General features: G+C 37.6%; 1 protein-coding gene and 2 pseudogenes across 3 annotated transcripts; 2 read left to right on the top strand and 1 right to left on the bottom strand.

Annotated features, from left to right (window-relative positions):
• The first annotated feature begins 2,900 nt into the window (after positions 1-2,900).
• Positions 2,901-3,859, top strand: LOC147535246 (xyloglucan endotransglucosylase/hydrolase protein 4-like; annotated as a pseudogene). The gene has a single exon (XR_015228306.1). The product of XR_015228306.1 is annotated as a xyloglucan endotransglucosylase/hydrolase protein 4-like (transcript).
• A 1,489-nt stretch (positions 3,860-5,348) lies between these two features.
• Positions 5,349-6,718, bottom strand: LOC147535245 (arogenate dehydratase 3, chloroplastic pseudogene; annotated as a pseudogene). The gene has a single exon (XR_015228305.1). The product of XR_015228305.1 is annotated as an arogenate dehydratase 3, chloroplastic pseudogene (transcript).
• Positions 6,719-13,390: 6,672 nt separating this feature from the next.
• SMU1 (transducin family protein / WD-40 repeat family protein) lies at positions 13,391-20,099 on the top strand. Its single transcript, XM_086646398.1, has 16 exons — positions 13,391-13,697; positions 13,919-14,129; positions 14,981-15,133; positions 15,948-15,996; positions 16,211-16,294; positions 16,377-16,480; positions 16,599-16,685; positions 16,765-16,818; positions 17,414-17,509; positions 18,072-18,199; positions 18,739-18,865; positions 18,957-19,016; positions 19,148-19,255; positions 19,434-19,534; positions 19,640-19,691; positions 19,818-20,099. The coding sequence occupies exons 1-16, from the start codon at positions 13,669-13,671 to the stop codon at positions 19,914-19,916; spliced, it is 1,542 nt and encodes a 513-aa protein (XP_086502524.1). The 5' UTR covers positions 13,391-13,668; the 3' UTR covers positions 19,917-20,099.
• The last annotated feature ends 344 nt before the right edge of the window (positions 20,100-20,443 follow it).

Raw genomic sequence — 20,443 nt, 5'->3', positions numbered from 1 at the left:
TTCATCATTGTTCTAGCTCGTGACATTCAAAAGGCCGTGTCGGGGCAACCCGACCCGCCATGAAATAGGGCAGGCGGGGTTGCGGGTCAGGCCTAGCCACCCGGGTTCGTAAGGTCCCGGACCGGGCCTCAACCCGGGTTGCCTATAACCTGGCCTAGCCCGGAACCGAGTACAGGTTCAGGCCGGCCGGGTCGGGTAAGCCCGTTATTTTATTTTATTTTATTTTATTTTTAATTCTTAAATTTGATATACAAATAAAAAAAATATAAATTGATAGTTTATTTTGGAAGATAGTAATCCATAGTTTAGGAATAATTTTCTTAAAAGACTTTTTGACAATGATTTTAGGATGATTTGATGATAATAATAAATAAGCATGATATTGAAATAATTTTAAGAATTAAATCATTTAGAAAGAAATCTATAGAATTTTAGAAAAGACTTTCTCTTAAACTTAAGATTCCTAGGAAATCATTTTGAAAGATATTTTGGAAATAACTTTAGAAATGAAATCATTTTGAAAGAAGTATTTGAAATTTTAGAAAAAACTTTCTCATAAATGTCAAGATTTCTATGATTTACGCAAGTAACTTTAAGAAAGATTTTTTGAAAAAGTTTTATGGAAATAGTTTTTAGAATGAAATTTTTTGGAAAGAAATTTATGGAATTTTAGAAAAGACTTTCTCATTAACTTAAGGATATACTTATGGAATTCTAAAGAAATCTAAGAAACTTTTTTTAAAAAAGAAGAAAAACGGTTGAACTCAGGGCTTTTCTTAGGCCGGGTCGGACTTGCCCCGCCTGACTTAAAACATAGGACTAGTCTGCAGCCGGAAAGAACCCGGGTCAACCTGACCCGTTTTCTGTACGGGCCAGGCTCGACTCAGTTTTTTGAGGGTTGGGCCTGACCCGATCTTTTGAACACCACTAGTTCTAGCCAAATTTGAATTGGAATATATAGATGAACCAACAAAGACCAGCATAATTAAATAAGAGGAGATAGATCTAGATAGAGAGGATGTTGAACTACTTTTCACCATCATAAAAAATGACGCAGCGGAAAACTGATAAAAAGCCTTAGAACTTCGTCTAAAGACTATTGAACCGAAATTGATAACAAGAATACTAAAATACTGAATTTTATTGATTGAATGAATGACTGAAACAACTTCTAAGCCCTCATTATATAGACTTAGGGTTTCCTAATCTTGGTCAAACTCCAATAGAAAACGATGGAATTTGCCCCTCAAAGTGGGTCCGTTGTGGCGAAGCTACAACGAATGACCGGAACGCTATTTCGGACCATCCCTCAAAATTTCGTCCAATTCTGACACCCGTAGCTTCGATTTTGACCGTTTTAGTCTGTCACCCTTGTATTTGGCCGCTTCGATCTCATCCATGTATTTCTCGGCCAATTCCTCTACATCAAAAAAGAAAACTCTAAATTAACTTGTTTGATTGACAAACTTTTCTAAATCTTTAAGTGAAGTTGGCGGAGAGAATGAGAGAGATAGATAGCCTCATAGGTCTAGCCGAGATAGAGAGATAGAAACGAAGAACAAGATATACAAAAATAACTGCAAAGTTGAGATGTTGATTGGGTTGTGCACAGTGATGTCACGCGGTCAGCCCGGATTGCATACCCAATGCAGTTGGGTCGGGTCATCCATGATAAAAGTTATTTTTGAATTGGCTCCCTAATTTATGACCGGTCTTCTATCAAATTTCTTAGTTCACAATAGATAACACTTTTTTTCCTTACTTTTGTTAGCGTTAGTTTTTCTTATCAACTTTACCCCTGTTTTTTCAACAAAAAAAAAAAAAATTTACCCCTGTGAACTTGTACGAACGTAATAAAGATAAACATGTACTTCAACAAAATAGGAGGGTGCCAATAAATGAAATAGAAAGGGTACTACAGCATTCAAAGTAGGCAGCACAATGAAGCTAGGTTTAGATGGACTAGGATGGTGGTGCCACTCTGAATTTTGGTAAACCATCTATTTTAGGACCACATGCCCCTTTCCGTTGAATTAAGTGCACTTCTTTAACTCCCTAATCAAACCAGTTTGGTACTACTTTTTGTATAAGGACCACAAAATAATATTTGTACTATTATTTGAGACTAACTACTTTTTTTTTTTTTTTTTTTTTTTTTTACGTGTCACCTCTTCAAATATTCGCAAGATCAAACGTGTTTCTATTCAAAAGTTAAAATATTATAGCAGTACAATATTGAAAATGATTGATGAATGAAAAATTTAAACTTGTTTTTTTTTAATTGAAAATTTAAGCTTGTTCTTTATTACTAGATGAAAATAGAAATGACAACTTCCGTTGCTATTGTGACATGAATTAGACACTCAAGAAATGAAAGATAAAACTCTCTCTATCTTCTCTTCTTAGAACAATTTATTACAACCCATTTCAACCATATATATGCTTTACCATCTTCATAATTACCAAATTATGGATGGAGAGATGAAGTTCATGGTTCCTTCCATATTTTGTAAACCTCTTTAAAACTTCTCAATATCAACTCTTCAACTACAAAGAAGTTCATGATCGACTTGAATGTTATCTTTACTAATCCTCCCTTGATATAGATTTTTCGTGAATTGTGATTATAAAATATTCCGATTTCATTTAAAACTAAGGCCCAATAACATTTTGAGGGGATGCGCTAATAACATTTCCTTTGTCGAGGACCACCTTGGGACGTTCGAGCCCAAGTTCCTAGTAGCTCATAGCTGAGCTGACGGCAACTTAATGGGCTTCCCGCCCATTTTAGGCCCAAAATAAATTAGTCAACGATGGTAGAATCGTAAATACATAGTCAAACACGACCCCTTTCTACTATTTCAAGTCTTCTTCTTCTCACTGAAAATAAAGTCAAAAACTTCATCTCTGCAACTTCAATGGCAGATCCAGCACTTCACCCAGAATCCGAAATTCACCAAACCCTAATTCTCAAAGAGATTGCCATTGATTACCGCCCTGAGGTATGTACTCACTCGCCAGACACTGACGAAATAGCAGTAGTTTACGACGAAAGAGGTGGTTCTCGTTGGAGATCCAAGACTCGATTTCAATACGGTACATTTGGAGCTCGAATTCATTGCCCTAAAGGTACTACAAGTGGTCTTAATTTCAACATTTATTTGTCTTCCCTTGAAGGTGATAAATCTCAAGATGAGATTGATTTTGAGTTTTAGGGAAAGATAAAACAATTATTCAAACTAATGTTTATACTGCTGGAACTGGTAATAGAGAACAAATTCATGAATTAGGGTTTGATTGTTCTGATGGGTTTCATGATTATGAGATTAAATGGTCAAAAGATTTGATTGAGTGGTTAATTGATGGGAAAATTGTTAGAAGAGATGAAAGGAAAGAAGGGTTAGGGTTTCCTGAAAAACCCATGGTTTTATATGCATCAGTTTGGGATGCTAGTTATATTGATGAAGGAAGATGGACTGGGAATTATGATGGTTCTGATTCACCTTATATATGCTTATACAAGGATGTTCGAGTTCCATTAACAACTGCTGTGTTGAATTCAGAGGATTAAACATCTCAATTGAGGAGTTCAATTTCTGATTAGGACTAGAGGAGGTGAGTTTAATTTCTGTTTTCAATAAGATCTGAATGGGGAAGTTTCTTCTTTCTAAATTTTGAGACTTTGAGTTGATCTTTTATTTTGAGCTCAAATTTTGTAATGTTCTGATTTTGATTTCGGTTTTGTTTTCCCTGTAATGTTGGATTTGGATCTTGTATTGTTTGATCTAAATTCTTGTTTTTGTAGTTTGTTAAAGAATTCTTGACTCTTGAGTTCATGATATTGATCTATATCCACTTATTCGAGATGGTGTGATGGTTTTTGTTGTCATTAGAATCCGGCTTACTAGCCGTTAATACTCCGGAGGCCCACTCGTCAACAACCCTTGGTTGGAGTGGTAAGAGGTATAGTCTACCATCCTAGAGGTCAAGGGTTCTGACCAATTAAAAAAAACTATCAGGATAGAAGCCATTAGACGTTTTCCATGGCATTTGGTTAAACATCTCATCTGTAAGGCCAAATGGTATTCAAGGAAGCAAGGGCTCATTTGCATGAAAATATCATAATATCATATGATAGACCACTAATTAGAATGTCATTATCGATAATCCGTACACTACCACCATGAGTTGAGAATACTTTTCATAGTGATAGAACATCGCGTGTATCAACTTTAAAAGGACCGCTCATTCCACTAGACCCATCTGTACTCCGCATGAAACCTTGTATAAAGTTAAACTCTTTGATACACCAAGAAAAATGGTTTAACTTCTATATCATGAAAATATTACTAATCTACTTTTGTCGGAGGAACAAAAGAGAAAATCTATTAGTTGTCCGATCCTGAATTGGTTTCATGTGTGCCGTAATGACAAGGATGAAGGATATTACCCACATTTAGAAGCATCCATTTTGTTATGAATAATATCTAAACTGTTAAATGTAAATTGCATCTTACAAATTCGTTTATGGTAGTTAATAATCGAAGATACTTTAGATTCCTATAGTCCCGCAACTTTTTATTCTTTTGTTGGACCGAAGTCCCTTTATTCTCTTTTCATTCAATAATTGAGTATATTTTGCTTTCTGATGTTACTTTAGCTGCCCATTTTGCTTCAGGATAAGTGCAGGTTATTATCTAAAAGCAGGAATATAGTCTTTTAACAAACTTATTCTATATATTTCTAGATGCTCTTTAAATGGTTTATTCACCTAAAAGGCTAAAACTACATAAAACCTGCTAGTCTTTTAGTATTATATATGGCCACAATTTGTCTGACAATTGTTATCGGTTCTTTTGGCTGCTTTTCAAAATTCTACGATATCTGAATTCCTTTTTATTATTGGGTTTTTCCTTAGTGTCTGACTCTCTTATTCCCTGTGATTATTGTTAAGTTTGTGGTTATCCAACTCAAAACCAATTGGGAATGAGGGGAGAGGACCTAGAAGTTATATTCTTGGTTGTTAGATCGCCCTTCTCCTATGTGGGACTAATCTCACAATTATATTATTGATATTGATATTCATATGAAGATTGATCGTCTGAGTTTGATTTCTGCTTACTCAATTCCTTACTCGTTGAATCTGACTCACTGAAAACATCTGTGTGGGAGCTATCTTGAACTCATTTTTGGGACTTGTTTGAAGTCCGGGTTGAGACTAAGTATTTGATTCTATGGAATTACTACTCTAGCCTCATACGAGTGAGATGGAGTTAGACGTTGATGATTCAGATGAGACAATTCGGACATAGGGAAGAATAAACCATGAAGTTATTATAACCATTTGATAAGTAAAAACGTTATTCATATATGATTATATTGAGAAAACCTAACAACACAGTAAGTTGGAAACTAGTAGACCATGAAACACACGAGTTGATTACCATTATCATTGGAGACCATAGATATTAGGATCAGCAGAATAACAACCCAAGATTCGTATGAAAACAGGTAGCTCTGATATCTCTTCGATTGCGTTTTTCACTTTCTGATCATCTATGGATCCTTCAAAATCTACATATAGAACACATGGGAACTCCATATTAGTCCCTACTTTTCCATTGAGACCCAAAATCTTGACAGGACCATTAGGATTATCCTTGGAAAAAGGATTCACTTCTAGCTTTGTGAGACTGATATCTCGAGACGAGAAAGTAGAAAGAACCTTCAAGAGGAGCGATAGAGTTCCAGTCCGATGACCGATAACTATACTAGTTTTAACACGAACAGGTTTCTTCCTTGTTGTTGTTGTTGGGGTTCTTGAAAGAATCAAGAAACGGGTAACATTCCATGATTCATCCTGTAATCCATGAGCTAACACATCTAAACCGTATAAAGTTGCAGCTCTAGAACTAGCAATTGCTGCAGTATCAAGCATTCGATTAGACAGAAGAAGTTCGACTGCTCCGGCTGTATCATCAACTGGTTCATGATCAAGCCCAAGTTGAGCTAAAGTTCTTCCACAGTGAGCTAAAGCCATTGGATGACTTATCACTCTCTTCAACTCACTTTTCGTCACTCCGGGTATAGCTACTAAACAGTAATGAACAAAAAGACTGATTTCTTGAACAATCGATAAGTTTGTCTGTAGTAAAAGATCGTAGTTTCTAACTGCAGTTCCTTCCATGGTACTTTCAACAGGAAGAACAGCAAGATCAGCTTTACCAGTTTCAACTGCTGAAATTATATTAGTAAAAGCTCTACAAGGAATCGTGATCGAATCAGGGTAAGCTGTTTTTGCAGCAAATTCACTGTAAGCACCTGGAGAACCTTGGTAAGCTATTTTTAGTTTTCTATTAACATCATCTATTCTGATCGACCCGTTTAAGGAATTCTGAATTTTTGTTGGTTTTTTTCCTCTGTTGGGTGAGTTTATTGAAGATGGAATGAGTTGATGAAACCCAGTTCTGTTTGTTGATGAAATTAGGTGGTTAAGCATTTCAAAAGTGGAAGTAGCAGGAGAAGGCATTCACTTTCTTCTACTCCTCTTGAGAGAGATAGAGATAGGGGAGAGAGAGGATGAACTCTTGATATTATATAAGAGATGTGTAGTTAGGAGGTGTAAATTTTTGGTTATATTTAGGTTTACATGCACATTCATACAGTTTTTATGTGAGGTTGTAAATAATTTTTTTAATAGGAGTGAAATGTTAAAGTCCCTCCATTGAAGGGTGTGTCCCAAATTAAGCAAAACCTTTTAAACCATAAACAAATGACTCCCATACATAGACAAAAACATCTACAAAGGACTAGTTTGAAATTCTTTTTGTTACAAATTCTTTTGGATGACATAATAAATAAATTATCGCTCGACCATCACCACTTCCAAACTCCATTAATAGAATTTTGAAAAATCTTTGAAATGGCTGCCAATAGTTGATAGATTTTGAAAAAAAAAAAACTCTAGCTTCTATTAATGGTTCTTTGTTACCGTTCTTCTTTTCCTTTTCTCAATGATGGTATAAAAAATAATGGTAAAAGAGCATGTCTTATGGATACTCAAATTCGTCCTCTGTTGAAGGTTTTGTTAGAAGTCCTCACGGAGGGTTTTGCCTAAGTTTCTCGTTCAAGGGTTATCCCCCTTTGTTCCAACACCAAGGGGTCAGATGTCGACAGAAGGTTTCGTAAATGAGTAAAGATAATTGGGAAAGACGACTGATAATAGTGACGATGAGAGAGAGAATGTAAATAGTATAGTAAGAGAAAATCTTATAGGAGTTCTCACAAGAGGAGCTCCCTATCGGAATTTGAGCAGTCTACCTCTTTCTATGCGTGTACTTGGTAGAAGCATGGTGTGCCCATAATTAGACCTCCACAATTCTGGAGTTTATGTAAACACTATCTACCACTTGGAATACCAAGTGTTGACAAGACTTTCGGGTTTTTGTCCTGCGTTAACTTAGAAAATTGAGTCCGACTCCAAGCTTATTCTGGTATGTTTGCACCGGGTTAATTGCACCAACTGGATATGGTTATCCTTATGCGTCGATTAAAAGTCGAAATCAATAACGCTAAACTTCAAAGGTCTTAAGAATTTTGAAGATCTGATAAAAGTTCTGAACGAATATAACCTCACTTAGGGAGGTTGTCAAAAGAAAATTTGAATTATTTTTTTTTTTTTTTTTTTGAGCAAATAAAGACCTTTCCATAAAACAAGGTTACAAAGTTTACCCGAATCGTTTTCACGAAGGGGTGATACGCAACACTAGAGTTAACATAAGGATTAACAAAGGAAGTAATACAAATTACGGGAGTTGGGAGAAAGATGAAGCCAGCTGGTGGGCCAGGCTATTGTTGACACGCGGGCAAAATGCAAGGGTAACATCAAGAAGACGCGTGCGCTCCCTGAGATCGTTGATCTCATAATAGAGTCTCCATGGGACCTTCGGATCAGCGGCTGAGATCATCTCTACCAAAACCCTAGAGTCACCCTCAATAATATAAGAACCCTCTTTTTGTTGTTCCGCCAGTTCCAGAGCCGACCGGAACCCTATCATCTCGCTATGGAGAGGCGATACCGGCGAGAAAACTTCGGTTCTAACATCTATGATTTCTCCATTTTCATCTCTCGAAACAGCTGCACTCGAAGCTCCGGTTTCTTTGAATGCTCCATCAAAATTAATTTTGATTTTGCCCGAAGGAGGGGGGCACCAATTATCTGCATGTTCGAAACTGTTAGTGGAAAGGGAGGGTTCGTGAGTTTGATTATACCTGAGTTCTTCTCGAATCTTCCACCAGCACCTCTGGAGATCCGGTCGGGTATTATTAAAGATAAGTTCATTTCGCATTTTCCACCAATTCCACATAATCGAAGTAGTTACATACCATTTGTGGTCTCTGTTTTGGTGATTTTGTAGTATACTCTTTAATCTACCCACTGGATCTATGTTTGACTGAGACAAATCATTCTCTTGAGTGAGTTGCAGGAGCTCATTAAATTTTGGGCAACTACCAAATAGGTGTTCCACTGTTTCATACTCGTCGGAGTCACACATCCGGCAACCTTGAGGTATTTGTACTTGTCTCTTTCCTATGTTACTGAGATTGGCTAATCCGTCGTGAACCAGCTTCCATATGAAGATTTGAATGTTTGGTTTCATGTCTTTCCTCTTCCAAAACTGTTTCCATGGAAAGTTTTCGGCATTTTCACTAAGTATAGGTGCTTCCTTGATTTCTGTGTAATAGGATTTCGTTGAGAATTTTCCACTCTCTGTCTTACACCAAATGAGTTTATCTTGTTGATTTCTTTGAGGGATTTTGATTCTTGAGATTTCAAGAGTAGTTTGGCTGTCGAAATAATCTGAGATAAAGGGTAGGTTCCAACTATTAGTGCGCGGATTGATTAAATCGGCCACCCAAAATACATTTGAAGGTAGTTCTTTAACACAAATAGGTCTATGGTTAGGGTTGTTGGGGATCCAAGGATCTTGTTGTATTTTAACTGAAGTGCCATCCCCAATAATCCATAGGACATTTCCTTCCATTACCTCTCTGGTTTTGAGAATCGATTTCCAAAAGGGGGATGGTGAAGAGGTAACAGTAGACGACCAGAAGTCATCATAATTTACATATTTGCCCTTTAGTAGCTTGACCCAGACTGCATTTGAATTTGTAAGTAGTCTCCACGTCATTTTTGCTATGAGCGCCTCGTTAACTTGTTGTAATGAACGTATACCAAGTCCTCCTTTATGTTTTGGACTACTTATAATCTCCCATTTGATGAAGTGCATTTTTTTTTCATGAGCCGTATGACCCCACCAAAAATTGCGTTCCGCCTTTTCGAGCTGGTCGAGTACTCCAGTTGGCATTAGTTGATAACTGAAGGGGTACGTGCAATAGGGGCCCAAGACCGACTTGATCAAGACTGTTCGACCCGCTTGAGAAACGAGTTTTTGCTTCCACCCAGCCAGAGACTTATGAAATTTGTCTACCAACCACTCAAAACTCTTAATGCGGTTACCTGGTTTAAGTAGAAGTGCTCCTAGATATTTTGCCTGATCTGTCATAACAGGAGCTTTAAGTTGGTGGATGAAGCTTTGTTGGATTGTTTCCGGTACTCCTCGGCTAAATAAGATTGAGGACTTCTCGAAGTTGACTTTCTGACCTGAAAAAGCTTCATATTGTGCCATGAATTGTAATATTGCATCTAGATTTTTAGTGTTAGCTTTGCCAAAGATAATCAAGTCGTCCGCAAATAAAAGATGTGTAATACTCGGACAGGCTTGATTTATCTTATACCCTGTAAACATATTTTTTTGAGCATAATGAGAAATTAAGAGGGAGAGAGATTGAGAGGTGAGGATGAAGAGATAGGGTGATAATGGGCACCCTTGTCTCAGTCCTCTAGAGGCCGTGAAGTCTCCAACTAGATTCCCATTGATCTTTAGGTTAAACCTAGAGGTGGTAATGCATCGCATAATCAAGCTGAGAATTTGGCCTCGGAGACCCGAGGCCAGAAGGACTGAATGAAGGAAATCCCAGTCCACTCTATCGTAGGCCTTGGCCATGTCCATTTTAAGAGAAAAAGCCCCATTCTTTGCCTTTGACAAGTTCATAGAGTGAAGGAGTTCCTGAGTTATAATGATATTGTCCATAATTTGGCGACCCGGAACAAAAGCGTTCTGGGTCCAGCTTATGCAGTCCTCTAGGTATGGTCTGATTCGATTTGCAATAATTTTAGTGATGAATTTATAAACTGAGTTGCATAAGGAAATCGGTCTGAAGTCCGAGGCCCTACTCGGGTTCTTGATTTTAGGAATTAAAGCTATAGTTGTCGAATTTAAAGATGGATCGAAATCACCTGAAATAAAGATGTCCCTTATGAAAGTAATAAGCTCCTCTCCTATCACGTCCCAATTATGTTGGAAGAAAAAGCACGGCAATCCATCTGGGCCTGGACTTTTAGTAGAGCCCATCTCCATGACAACAGCTTTAATTTCCTCTCCTGATGGGACCCTAGAGATGTGGGTCAGGGCTTCTGCCGAGAATACCTTGAATGCATTTAAAATCTCAGTTGGCGGAGCAAGTACCTGTTCTGCCTGGAATAAATTCTGAAAAAACAGTGTTAATTTATTTGCAATTTCGTCTGGATTTGTGGTGGTTTGTCCTGAGCTAAGTCTGAGTAAATGAATTCTATTTTTATGTCGCCTAGTGGACATCGCTAGGTGAAATGCTTTGGTGTTTCTGTCCCCGTTGTGGGCCCATTTTGATTTAGTTCTTTGCTCGGCTTTTGACGCTTGTAATTCCTCCAAATGCAAAATTTCCTCCTGAATCCGACTCTCATTTTGGAGAGATTCCTCCGTCGGGGTTAAATTTTGAATATCTGCAAGACGCTTTCGTAAAATTGTTAGTCTGTTTTTTAACATCCCAAATGCTCGTTTGCTCCATATTTGTACGGAGTCCTTAACAGATTGGACTTTAGTGAGGAACGGTTCAGAGCGACTATCCCAGTTATCTTTAAATATTTTTGTAAAATCTGCGTGCTTAGTCCAAAAGACTTCAAATTTACTAATAGTATTCACAATATTCCCCTGAACTACTAGCTTGAGTAAAATAGGAGCGTGGTCGCTATTATATCTAGGTAGATGAAAAACCCCCGACTCAGGGAATCTTAATAACCAAGTAGCATCACAAAGTGCTCGATCCAATCTTTCCCTTGTCAGGTGATGAATTGCCTTGCAGTTAGTCCAGGTATAAGCTGGACCATTAAAGCCTAGGTCCAGAAGGTTCGCTTGACCCATAAAGGTCTGGAAATTGGTCATGAATGGTATGTGAGAGGATCCGCCCCACTTGTCCGTAGTCGAATTCATAGCGTTAAGGTCCCCAATGCAACAAAAAGGTTTTGAAACAGTCCTGATTTTACCTAGAAGGTCTGTCCAGAACTGCTGTCTGTCCTGCACTCTAGGGGGGCCATAGATGCAAAAAAGGTCCCAAGGCTCAGAATCGGCCAAGGAGTTAATAGACACATGAATATAATTAACCGAGGAGGAATTCACATTAACAATAACATCATCGGTCCAATGAAGCAAAAGGCCCCCACTACGGCCAGAGGAAGGAACTACAACATGATTAACTAGATGATACTTAGTAAAACAAGGAAAAACTACATAATTAGATATACGGGTTTCGGAGAGAAAAACTAGCTGTGGTCTTGTCGCTCCTAGGAACTGAGAGAGAGTTTCTTTTGTCGGGGCGTTCCCTAGACCCCGACAATTCCACGCAAAGATATTCATGGTGCCTCCGGCATTTGGGTTGCCGGTACCCGTTCTTCTTGTTCTGTAGAGATGTGACTTGCTGTCCTCTTATAAGTTTTCTTGACTCGCGTCTCCTGCTGGCCTACCAGGTGGATCGGTTTGATTGTTGGATCCTGTATAACCGCATAATGAGTAGTTTGTGGTATCATTTCTCTAGAATTTGATTGTTCTCCCTCTGTATTGACCGAAATCACACCATTTACTGTTTGGACCTTGCTCCGTTTTACCTGCGAAAGACTAGACAGTAATTCACCGAAATTAGTGCGAATATTAGGCATTGGTCCAGTCTGGTCACGCCTCTCAGAGGTGGAATCCGACTCTTGATTTGTGGGTGGTTCCAATGAGAGTCGTTCAAAACCTAGTGAACCTAATTCCCGCCCTTGTGGTCTCGCATTAAACGGAACTTTGAAGGTGTCTTTATATTTTGGTTCCATGGCTTTCAACACGAGTTGGGTTTGCTCCTCCGAAAGCCTTTGTTTCAGAAGGTCCCCAAAGGCGAGAATTGTAGGGCAGAACTTGATAGAGTGCCCAAGGTATCCACAAGATTGACAAAATCGAGGGAGTTTTTCAACACGTAATTCAACTGCAATTAATTTAGTGTTAGAAATCTTAAGATAAACCAATTGGGGTAGAGGTCGGTGTAGAGAAAACTCAATCTTTGTTCTTCCAAATAGACTCCATTTTGCTGCGTCTTCAGGTGATGTAGGCTTATAATTTCCCAAGACAGCAGCACATCTGTTCACCGTTTCGTTGTTGAGCAGACCCAAAGGTATCCCATGGAATTGAGTCCAGAACCAGACTGAATCGAATTTAAGGTCACCCGGAGCACAGTCGCCTTTACATGGTTGAAGGACAATGAGTTCCTCCTGAAGAACCCAGGGGGAGCTTTCCAAGGCTAAGTCCATCTCAGTCGCCGTGATGAAACGAATAATGAATGTGTTCTCCTTAACTTCTGTGATCACAAACTTATTTGGGCCGTGGATGACTCTTGCAAGTCGCATCATCGCCTGTCCTATTTCAACTCTCTTTGTGCTTTGAATCCATATAACTCCTGTTTTGATAATCTCAGAATCAGAGGTTGGGTAGTCGGCCATTTCAACCATTGCCGGAGTTTGCTCCACTGTTGCCAGTGCTCCGAATTGTTGAAGGAATTGAGTGTTTTGTTCATCCATACTGGCTGGGTAAAGGTAGAGAAAGAGGTTGTAGACTAGAAAAACGAACAAAGAGAGACTTAATCTCGGGAATGAAATCTCCTGAAGAGAAGAAGACGGTGATATTCTGACTAAATAACGAAAGGATTTCAGTTTCTAGAGAGGAATCGTGCTGAAACTGCTGAGAAACTGCTATAAACGTGGGTGATAACTACTAAGTGGCGGAGGAGTAACCACCTAAACACCAAAAAAGGAGGTTCCGATTGGCAAGATAAAATCGCACCACCCGGGAGCGAAAAAAAAGCCACCAATACGAGAGATATATATCTTCCCTGTTACTTCTTCTTCTCTTTCTCTCTCTCTCTCTCTTAAACCCCAGTAAAAAATTTGAATTATTAACACTCAAAGTTGTTACAAATTAAAGATGGGACCAATGTTCCGAATGAATAAGCCCCACTAACACACCCGAACCCGTCTCTATATTTATAAGGCGGTTACCCGCGAAACTCTAGTAAACCGGATCCAGACCCGAGACTAAATAGGCTAATTCAATTTCTTCTGAAGTAGGGTTTTGTTCTATCCCAAGTCGATTGAGGAGCTGAAAACTCAAATTCATGGAGAAATCAAGTTGCAGAAACTTCTAAAAACCCTAAAATTAGATTGTTTTCTTCCCTTTGGTCTTCCAATTCTGTCTAATATCTACAATGTCTACCCTAGAAATTGAGGCGCGAGAGTAAGTTTCTTACTCTATCAACATGTTTTTGTTTGTTTCTTTGAATTTTTTATATGTTAAGTGACTTGGTTTAGGGTTTTGAAAACTTGAATTTGTATTTTGAGCTTCTTTGATATCATAGAAAGTTGATTAGATTATATGAAATTATATGTTTCTTGATTAAATGATGAAATTGGAATGACAAGGAAATATGCCCTAAAATGGTTGATGATTTTATACAGTGTGATCAAGATTGTACTTCAGTTTTGCAAAGAAAACTCTTTGCACCAAACTTTTCAGACATTACAAAGTGAGTGTCAAGTTTCATTGAATACTGTTGACAGTCTTGAAACATTTGTTGCTGATATCAATAGTGGAAGGTGGGATGTCATTTTGCCTCAAGTTGCACAACTTAAGCTTCCTAGAAAGAAGTTAGAGGATTTGTATGAGCAGGTATTTTTATTCATCACCTCTTCAAATGATTGGTGCAAGTTATTGTTTTTTTTTTTCTGTGTTTTTCTTAAGAATCACATAGAAATTTGGAAAATTGCAAGATTATTTTATGAGCCCATGGAATTTCTGTCTCATGGGAGAACTCTTCTTAAACTTTTGATGGTATAATCAGCTTTTGCTAGTACCTTGCTAGCTTCCCAATAATGGAGCTATTTTGATCGAAATGGCCAACAAGATGGAATATTTTTCAGTTAATTTCTCGTGGTTGTTTAACCTTTCTGTATTAGAATGAAATATATATATACAAAATATTGTCAGCGTGCCTCTAACCCTTGACCTCTAAACTCTAAAGTGGAAGACTAAACCTCTTACAACTTCAACCAATGGTTGTCGGCTAGAATGAAATATTTTCAGAAGTTTTTAAACTTTAGCGTGGTCATAGGTTAACATATAATTGGATATAGAAGGAATGACCGAATGAGTAATTGCCCGTTTCTTTTCATCCTTATTTAGCTGTTATATCTGCGGGTTCATTTGCGTATACATGTCATTTCATTCGGACCATTCCCCCTTCCCTCTAGGGGCATTAGTTGGATACCCAAGTTAGGAACTACATTTGTGTATTGATCAAATAATACTTATGCCAGATGGATAGTTCCTAAATATGTTCTCTACTTCTCTTCACTTTTTTTTGCTTAGTTATATAAAGTGGGGAACTTTTCATTATTTCAAATGTCATATTCAACCATGTAACCGTGCCTAGTTACCCCTCTCTCCACCATCATCCGATCATTTAAACCATACTTCCCTGCTACTGTGCTACATGATCTCCCTTTCTCTCTCTTTTGTAGATTGTTCTGGAAATGATCGAGCTTCGGGAGTTGGATACTGCACGTGCTATTTTAAGACAAACTCAGGCTATGGGTGTCATGAAGCAGGAGCAGCCTGAAAGATATTTGCGACTTGAACATCTCCTAGTTCGAACTTATTTTGATCCACATGAGGTTAGTATATTCCAGTCTAATCAGTCCTTCATTCGGACTTTTGTGCTTTTAAGCATGACTACATTAATATATTGGAAGTCTCTTGTTTTTTGGTTTCATAGAAATATAGAGTAGTATATTATTATAAATTTTGGTTTGCAATGTTGCCTTTTCTAATTCCTGCTATCGGAGGGTCGTTTGGAATGTCTACTTTCAGATCTGTGGTATGAGTTGGAGTAGTTGGATATACCCAGGAAAAGTTGTGTTGTTCTGAGTTATAAGTTTAGATTTTCTTTGTTTTAATCTATGAGACTTACAAGTTAGATCATTATGTTTCTATTTGAGATACAATATAGTTGAAGAAGACATGGTATATGTAATCTGAGATTCTGATCATGTTAAATTGTGGATGCGCTAGTATGTATATCCTAACATGCATGAGGTATTATGAGACACTACCAAATAATCATTTTGCATATAGCTGCCCAGATCATATGTGGAGAACTTCTGAATGTACAATATTTATGCACATTTAATTGCACATGTATATATAAAATGTGACTTTCTTCATCTCATTGTTTAAGTTCCTATGTTGTTATTTGTTTGAAAGGAGATGCTGGTTTCGTAATACTCTTACTAGCATGTTTCTAATCTATTTGAGGGATCCACCTTTCCAATTCCTTCCTTGGTTTCCTTGTTAATGCTTTATGTACTTTGTTCTGTATTCCATACTTTAAATACCCCCGAAGCACCTATTCATCTGTTTCTTCAAACATTAATTGAAGCTCTAAGGGGGCAGGATCATGGATTCGGTTAAACTTGTAATACCTTACAGGCTTATCAAGAAGCAGGGAAGGAAAAACGCCGTGCACAAATTGCTCAAGGTTTGCTTCTCTTACTGTTATTCTTTTAATTCTTTGGTTCTCCTTCATTTTGATTTACTATCAGGATAATAACAACTCTTTACCTGTGAAAACCTCGTTTTCTTCTGTAGCTCTCAGGCTCTCATAGTAACTTGATTTTTGCTCCGCACCTGCAGAAGTTAAGTTGAACTAGAATTTTCACTCTTCTGAACAAATATTTTCTTCCACTTTTCAGCCATTGCTGCTGAAGTTACTGTGGTGCCACCATCACGACTAATGGCTCTCATTGGTCAGTCTCTGAAATGGCAGCAGCACCAAGGTAGTGTCTCTATCCTTCAAGTTACCTGGGTGCAGGCATGTGTTTATATTTGTTAATCTTAACTATACTTTGTCTGTTCTAGGTTTGCTGCCTCCAGGAACTCAGTTCGACTTGTTTAGAGGGACTGCTGCCATGAAACAAGACGAAGATGATACGTATCCAACAACTCTTGCACATCCAATCAAGGTAAGCATAGAAGAATAGTAGTGCTTATTTGGTACTTCCATTGAAATTGCATAGATTCATGCAAAAGAGTTTCCATTTCTACTTTGTATTGATGTTTTGTGTGGACATATCTTCTCAGTTCGGAAAAAAAAGTCATCCCGAATCTGCTCGCTTCTCACCAGATGGGCAGTTGCTTGTTTCTTGCTCCGTAGATGGATTTATTGAGGTACATTGTGTTCATGACCATTCTTATTGTGAACGAACGTGGGTCATTACATGCTCTCTAACTTCTGGAACCTTTCCAGGTTTGGGATCCCATAAGTGGAAAGCTGAAGAAGGATCTTCAGTACCAAGCTGATGTAAGTATTTCTTAACTTGTCATGTTATGTGGAAAAGCCTCTCAATTTACTTATGCATGATCATGTGTTTTAAGTTCAAGAATAATTTAGTTTCTTTTCAACTTTCAACTAGCATCTGTCTGTCTCCCCATAGTTATGGCATATCGATCTGCGTAAAGTTAGAGTAGTCTTTACTCTTTAATACTCTTGGCCAGAGTCGATGAGTGTGAACTTCAATTTATTTTGTATGTACAATGATTAACTTGCTGCGACTGGGCCAGACCATCTTGAAATATCTTTTGATTTTTGAATAGTGCAAGCTCTTATACCCTATACAAGTTTTTTGCGGCTCACCAGTCCTTTCTTTTCTAAAGAATTGACGCGAGCCATCATTCCCTTTTGCCCATGTTTTGAACCAAATCTCAATCCATCCAATGTGATGAATATCGGTTTGAGAATAAGAGTGTGACCTCAATTTTAGTGTCTTGTCTGCATAATTGGCATTGTACATTTGTACTCATGTTGAGATTTTTGAGAATACAATTCCCAAACTATGTGGCCGTTACTTGTGCGGCTCAACAAACATGTGATTCTGGCGTTATGAAAATTTTATCAGGATGCTTTCATGATGCATGATGATGCGGTCCTTTGTGTTGATTTTAGTAGAGATACAGAGATGCTTGCATCTGGATCACAAGATGGAAAGATTAAGGTAAGCTCTTGTTATGCAGTCATTGATTACTATATCTCTGCATGTGATAACCCTTGGTAATCCCTTCCATTTTTTGTTTTACTTCCTCGCTGGTTTGGTGGCTTCTGCAAATCAGTGACAGGTGTTTTTCCTCATTCAGTTGAATCCTTTTCTCGATATGCAAGAACTTGCACTTATTTATCTACCGATGCCCCTAGCTACACCCATGTAGTATGTTTCCTTGGAGAACATATTACATACTCAATCTATTCCTCCTGGATAATAGGGTACAATAAGTAGTCTGGTTACTCTGGCATCACAAGAAACAAAATGAATTGATTGATTGAAATCTTTGCCTGGCTTATGGAAGGTTCTCTCGATCTTACAGTACTAAAAGAAAAATGGCCGAGCCTTGAAGGCGAATGAGTTTCTTATGCCGAGTACCCTGATGATTTGTGGTTGTCTAACTTGGTCTTAAGGTTGATTAAATTGCACATATTGGAACTTATTGGTCAAGGTTTCTTATATAATGAAATTGATGAGGAGCTACATGTCTAATTTACAATGTTAAATCATGTTTCAGGTTTGGCGGCTAAGGACAGGGCAATGCTTGCGTCGTCTTGAACGCGCGCATTCACAAGGTGTAACTAGTGTTGTCTTCTCAAGAGACGGAACCCAGCTACTAAGTACATCCTTTGACAGTACTGCAAGGTTTTTTTAGAATCCATGGGCATTATCTATCTATTTTTCATATTGTGCATTACTCCGATATGAACTTCAGAATACTCTCAATTGTTAAAAAATAGGAATCAAAGACCAGACATGGGGTTGACTCCATATTTTTCAAGATGTATTTCGTAAACGTTTACCTTGTTGTGAAGTAGTTCTGTCGTGTCTCCCTTACTCTGGAATTTGTGTTGGCAAAATTATTCACGTTATGTGAAATTTGTTTTAAGCCGTATGATTTATTAAGGATATGTTGTCAGATCATTACTCACCATCACTGTCCTGAAGTCTTGAGCTTGCATCCTAGTGCTTGTTTTTACTGATATTATCAAAACTTGTATTTGTCTTTGTCTTTGTCTTTGTTGTGCAACCCCGAGATGCTAAGTCTGTGACTTTTACCAGGGTTGCTCCAAGTTCTCGCCGTTCTTTTTTCTGGGGGTTTTCTTCTTAAATTTGAAATATACATAATACATGTATTAAGTGATGTTCATTATTAATATCCCTCTGAATATTATTTGATGCAGAATCCATGGCCTCAAGTCTGGAAAGATGTTGAAAGAATTCCGTGGCCACACATCCTATGTGAATGATGCTATCTTTACAAGTGATGGAGCTCGTGTTATTACAGCTTCTAGTGATTGCACAGTCAAGGTTACTTTTCTTCGACATCTTGAATGTTGTAGTTTTTAAACACGCCATAACAATTTACATGTCTTATAATACCACTTGGTGCGTACTGCAGGTCTGGGATACGAAGACTACAGATTGTCTGCAATCTTTCAAACCACCTCCTCCTTTGAGGGTACTTTTCATGTTAAAGAAATTGTGTATTTTATGAGATTGAAATGCTTTAGTTTATCAGTATGGTATATTTTGATTAACTTAGTAACCAACTAACCATGGATCTAATTTTTACACTGTTCTGTCCACTAGGGGGGTGATGCATCTGTAAACTCTGTCCATCTTTTCCCCAAAAATACAGATCAAGTCTTAGTTTGCAACAAGACATCATCGATATACCTCATGACACTTCAAGGACAGGTACTCTTTCTCTAGCCGAAGTAAATATGTGGATTTGAGTCATTGTGTTTTTATTGCCACTTTGGGTTTCATTCTAAATATTTACGAATTTGAGCTCTTTTTATGTGTCGGAGGATAGAGATCAGAATCCTGCATACAGATCAATATGTTCTTTGTAATACTCTGGCTTTCTGTGCAGGTTGTGAAGAGTTTCTCTTCGGGTAAGAGAGAAGGTGGAGACTTTGTTGCAGCTTGTGTATCACCTAAAGGGGATTGGATTTATTGTGTTGGAGAAGACAGGTTGGTTTATTGACTATTTATTCCATAAAATGTTCGGTCATCTCTACTGCAAACCAAATGTAGTTTGACGTTTTACTAACAAGGTGTCTCATTTATAATTTGCAGGAATATGTATTGTTTCAGTTACCAATCTGGGAAGCTTGAACATCTTATGAAGGTGGGTACAAGATCTTGTAGTGACAAAATTGTTATAAGGACTTGTTGATAAATCTAACAAATTTAATTTTTTATCTCGCAATTATTTGATTCTAAATTTTGTTGGTCTTACGTATGATAATAACAGGTTCATGAAAAGGACGTGATCGGTGTGACTCATCATCCTCACAGGAATGTAGTTGCTACATATGGCGAAGACTCCACAATGAAGATATGGAAGCCCTAATTGTATTTCATTAAGATTATGTAGTTTATTATGGAAACTAAAACAGAAATTGTATTTTATTTGCAGGGTAGTAACAATTTTGTAATGTTTTTCTATTTGGTGATATATAATATGGAAGATGGACTTTTAGAGAATTGAGAATGAACTTGAAAATTAAGTAATTTAAAGGAGGAAATTCTCAAATGATATTATGTTGTAACTATTATTATTATTCATGTTTTAGGGTATTTTATATTCAGTTCGGGAGGTACTTGTCATTTTTAAAATTGTTGTTTCAGATAAGACTCCAGACGCAGAGTAGCCACTTTAGAATCGTTGAGAGGATAAGGCTTGTTCCAATAATTTTCAACAACAACAAAAAAAAAAAAGGCTTGCACAATAATATTAGAATGGGTCCATGGAGAGAGATTGCACACTTGTTTTAAAAGACCCCATTGACAACTTTTAGCACAAAATTAGTCAATGTAAATATAGCAAGTGTTTAAAGAGAAAAGACGCAGAGTAGTTCATTTTCTCGACTTAAAAAA

This window comes from Eschscholzia californica, unplaced genomic scaffold (genome assembly GCF_041429995.1).
Source record: "Eschscholzia californica isolate CP2 unplaced genomic scaffold, dmEscCali1.0.p SCAF_6, whole genome shotgun sequence".
In the NCBI taxonomy this organism is placed as follows: Eukaryota; Viridiplantae; Streptophyta; class Magnoliopsida; order Ranunculales; family Papaveraceae; genus Eschscholzia; species Eschscholzia californica.
Note: the sequence above shows the minus strand (reverse complement) of the source record. Positions and strands in the feature narration are given on the sequence as shown.

Coding starts and splice junctions, on each gene's coding strand:
- SMU1 (XM_086646398.1), top strand. CDS start 13,669: ATGTCTACCCTAGAAATTGAGGCGCGAGA. Junction 13,698..13,918: donor CTAGAAATTGAGGCGCGAGA/GTAAGTTTCTTA, acceptor GATTTTATACAG/TGTGATCAAGATTGTACTTC. Junction 16,819..17,413: donor ATCTTCAGTACCAAGCTGAT/GTAAGTATTTCT, acceptor AAATTTTATCAG/GATGCTTTCATGATGCATGA.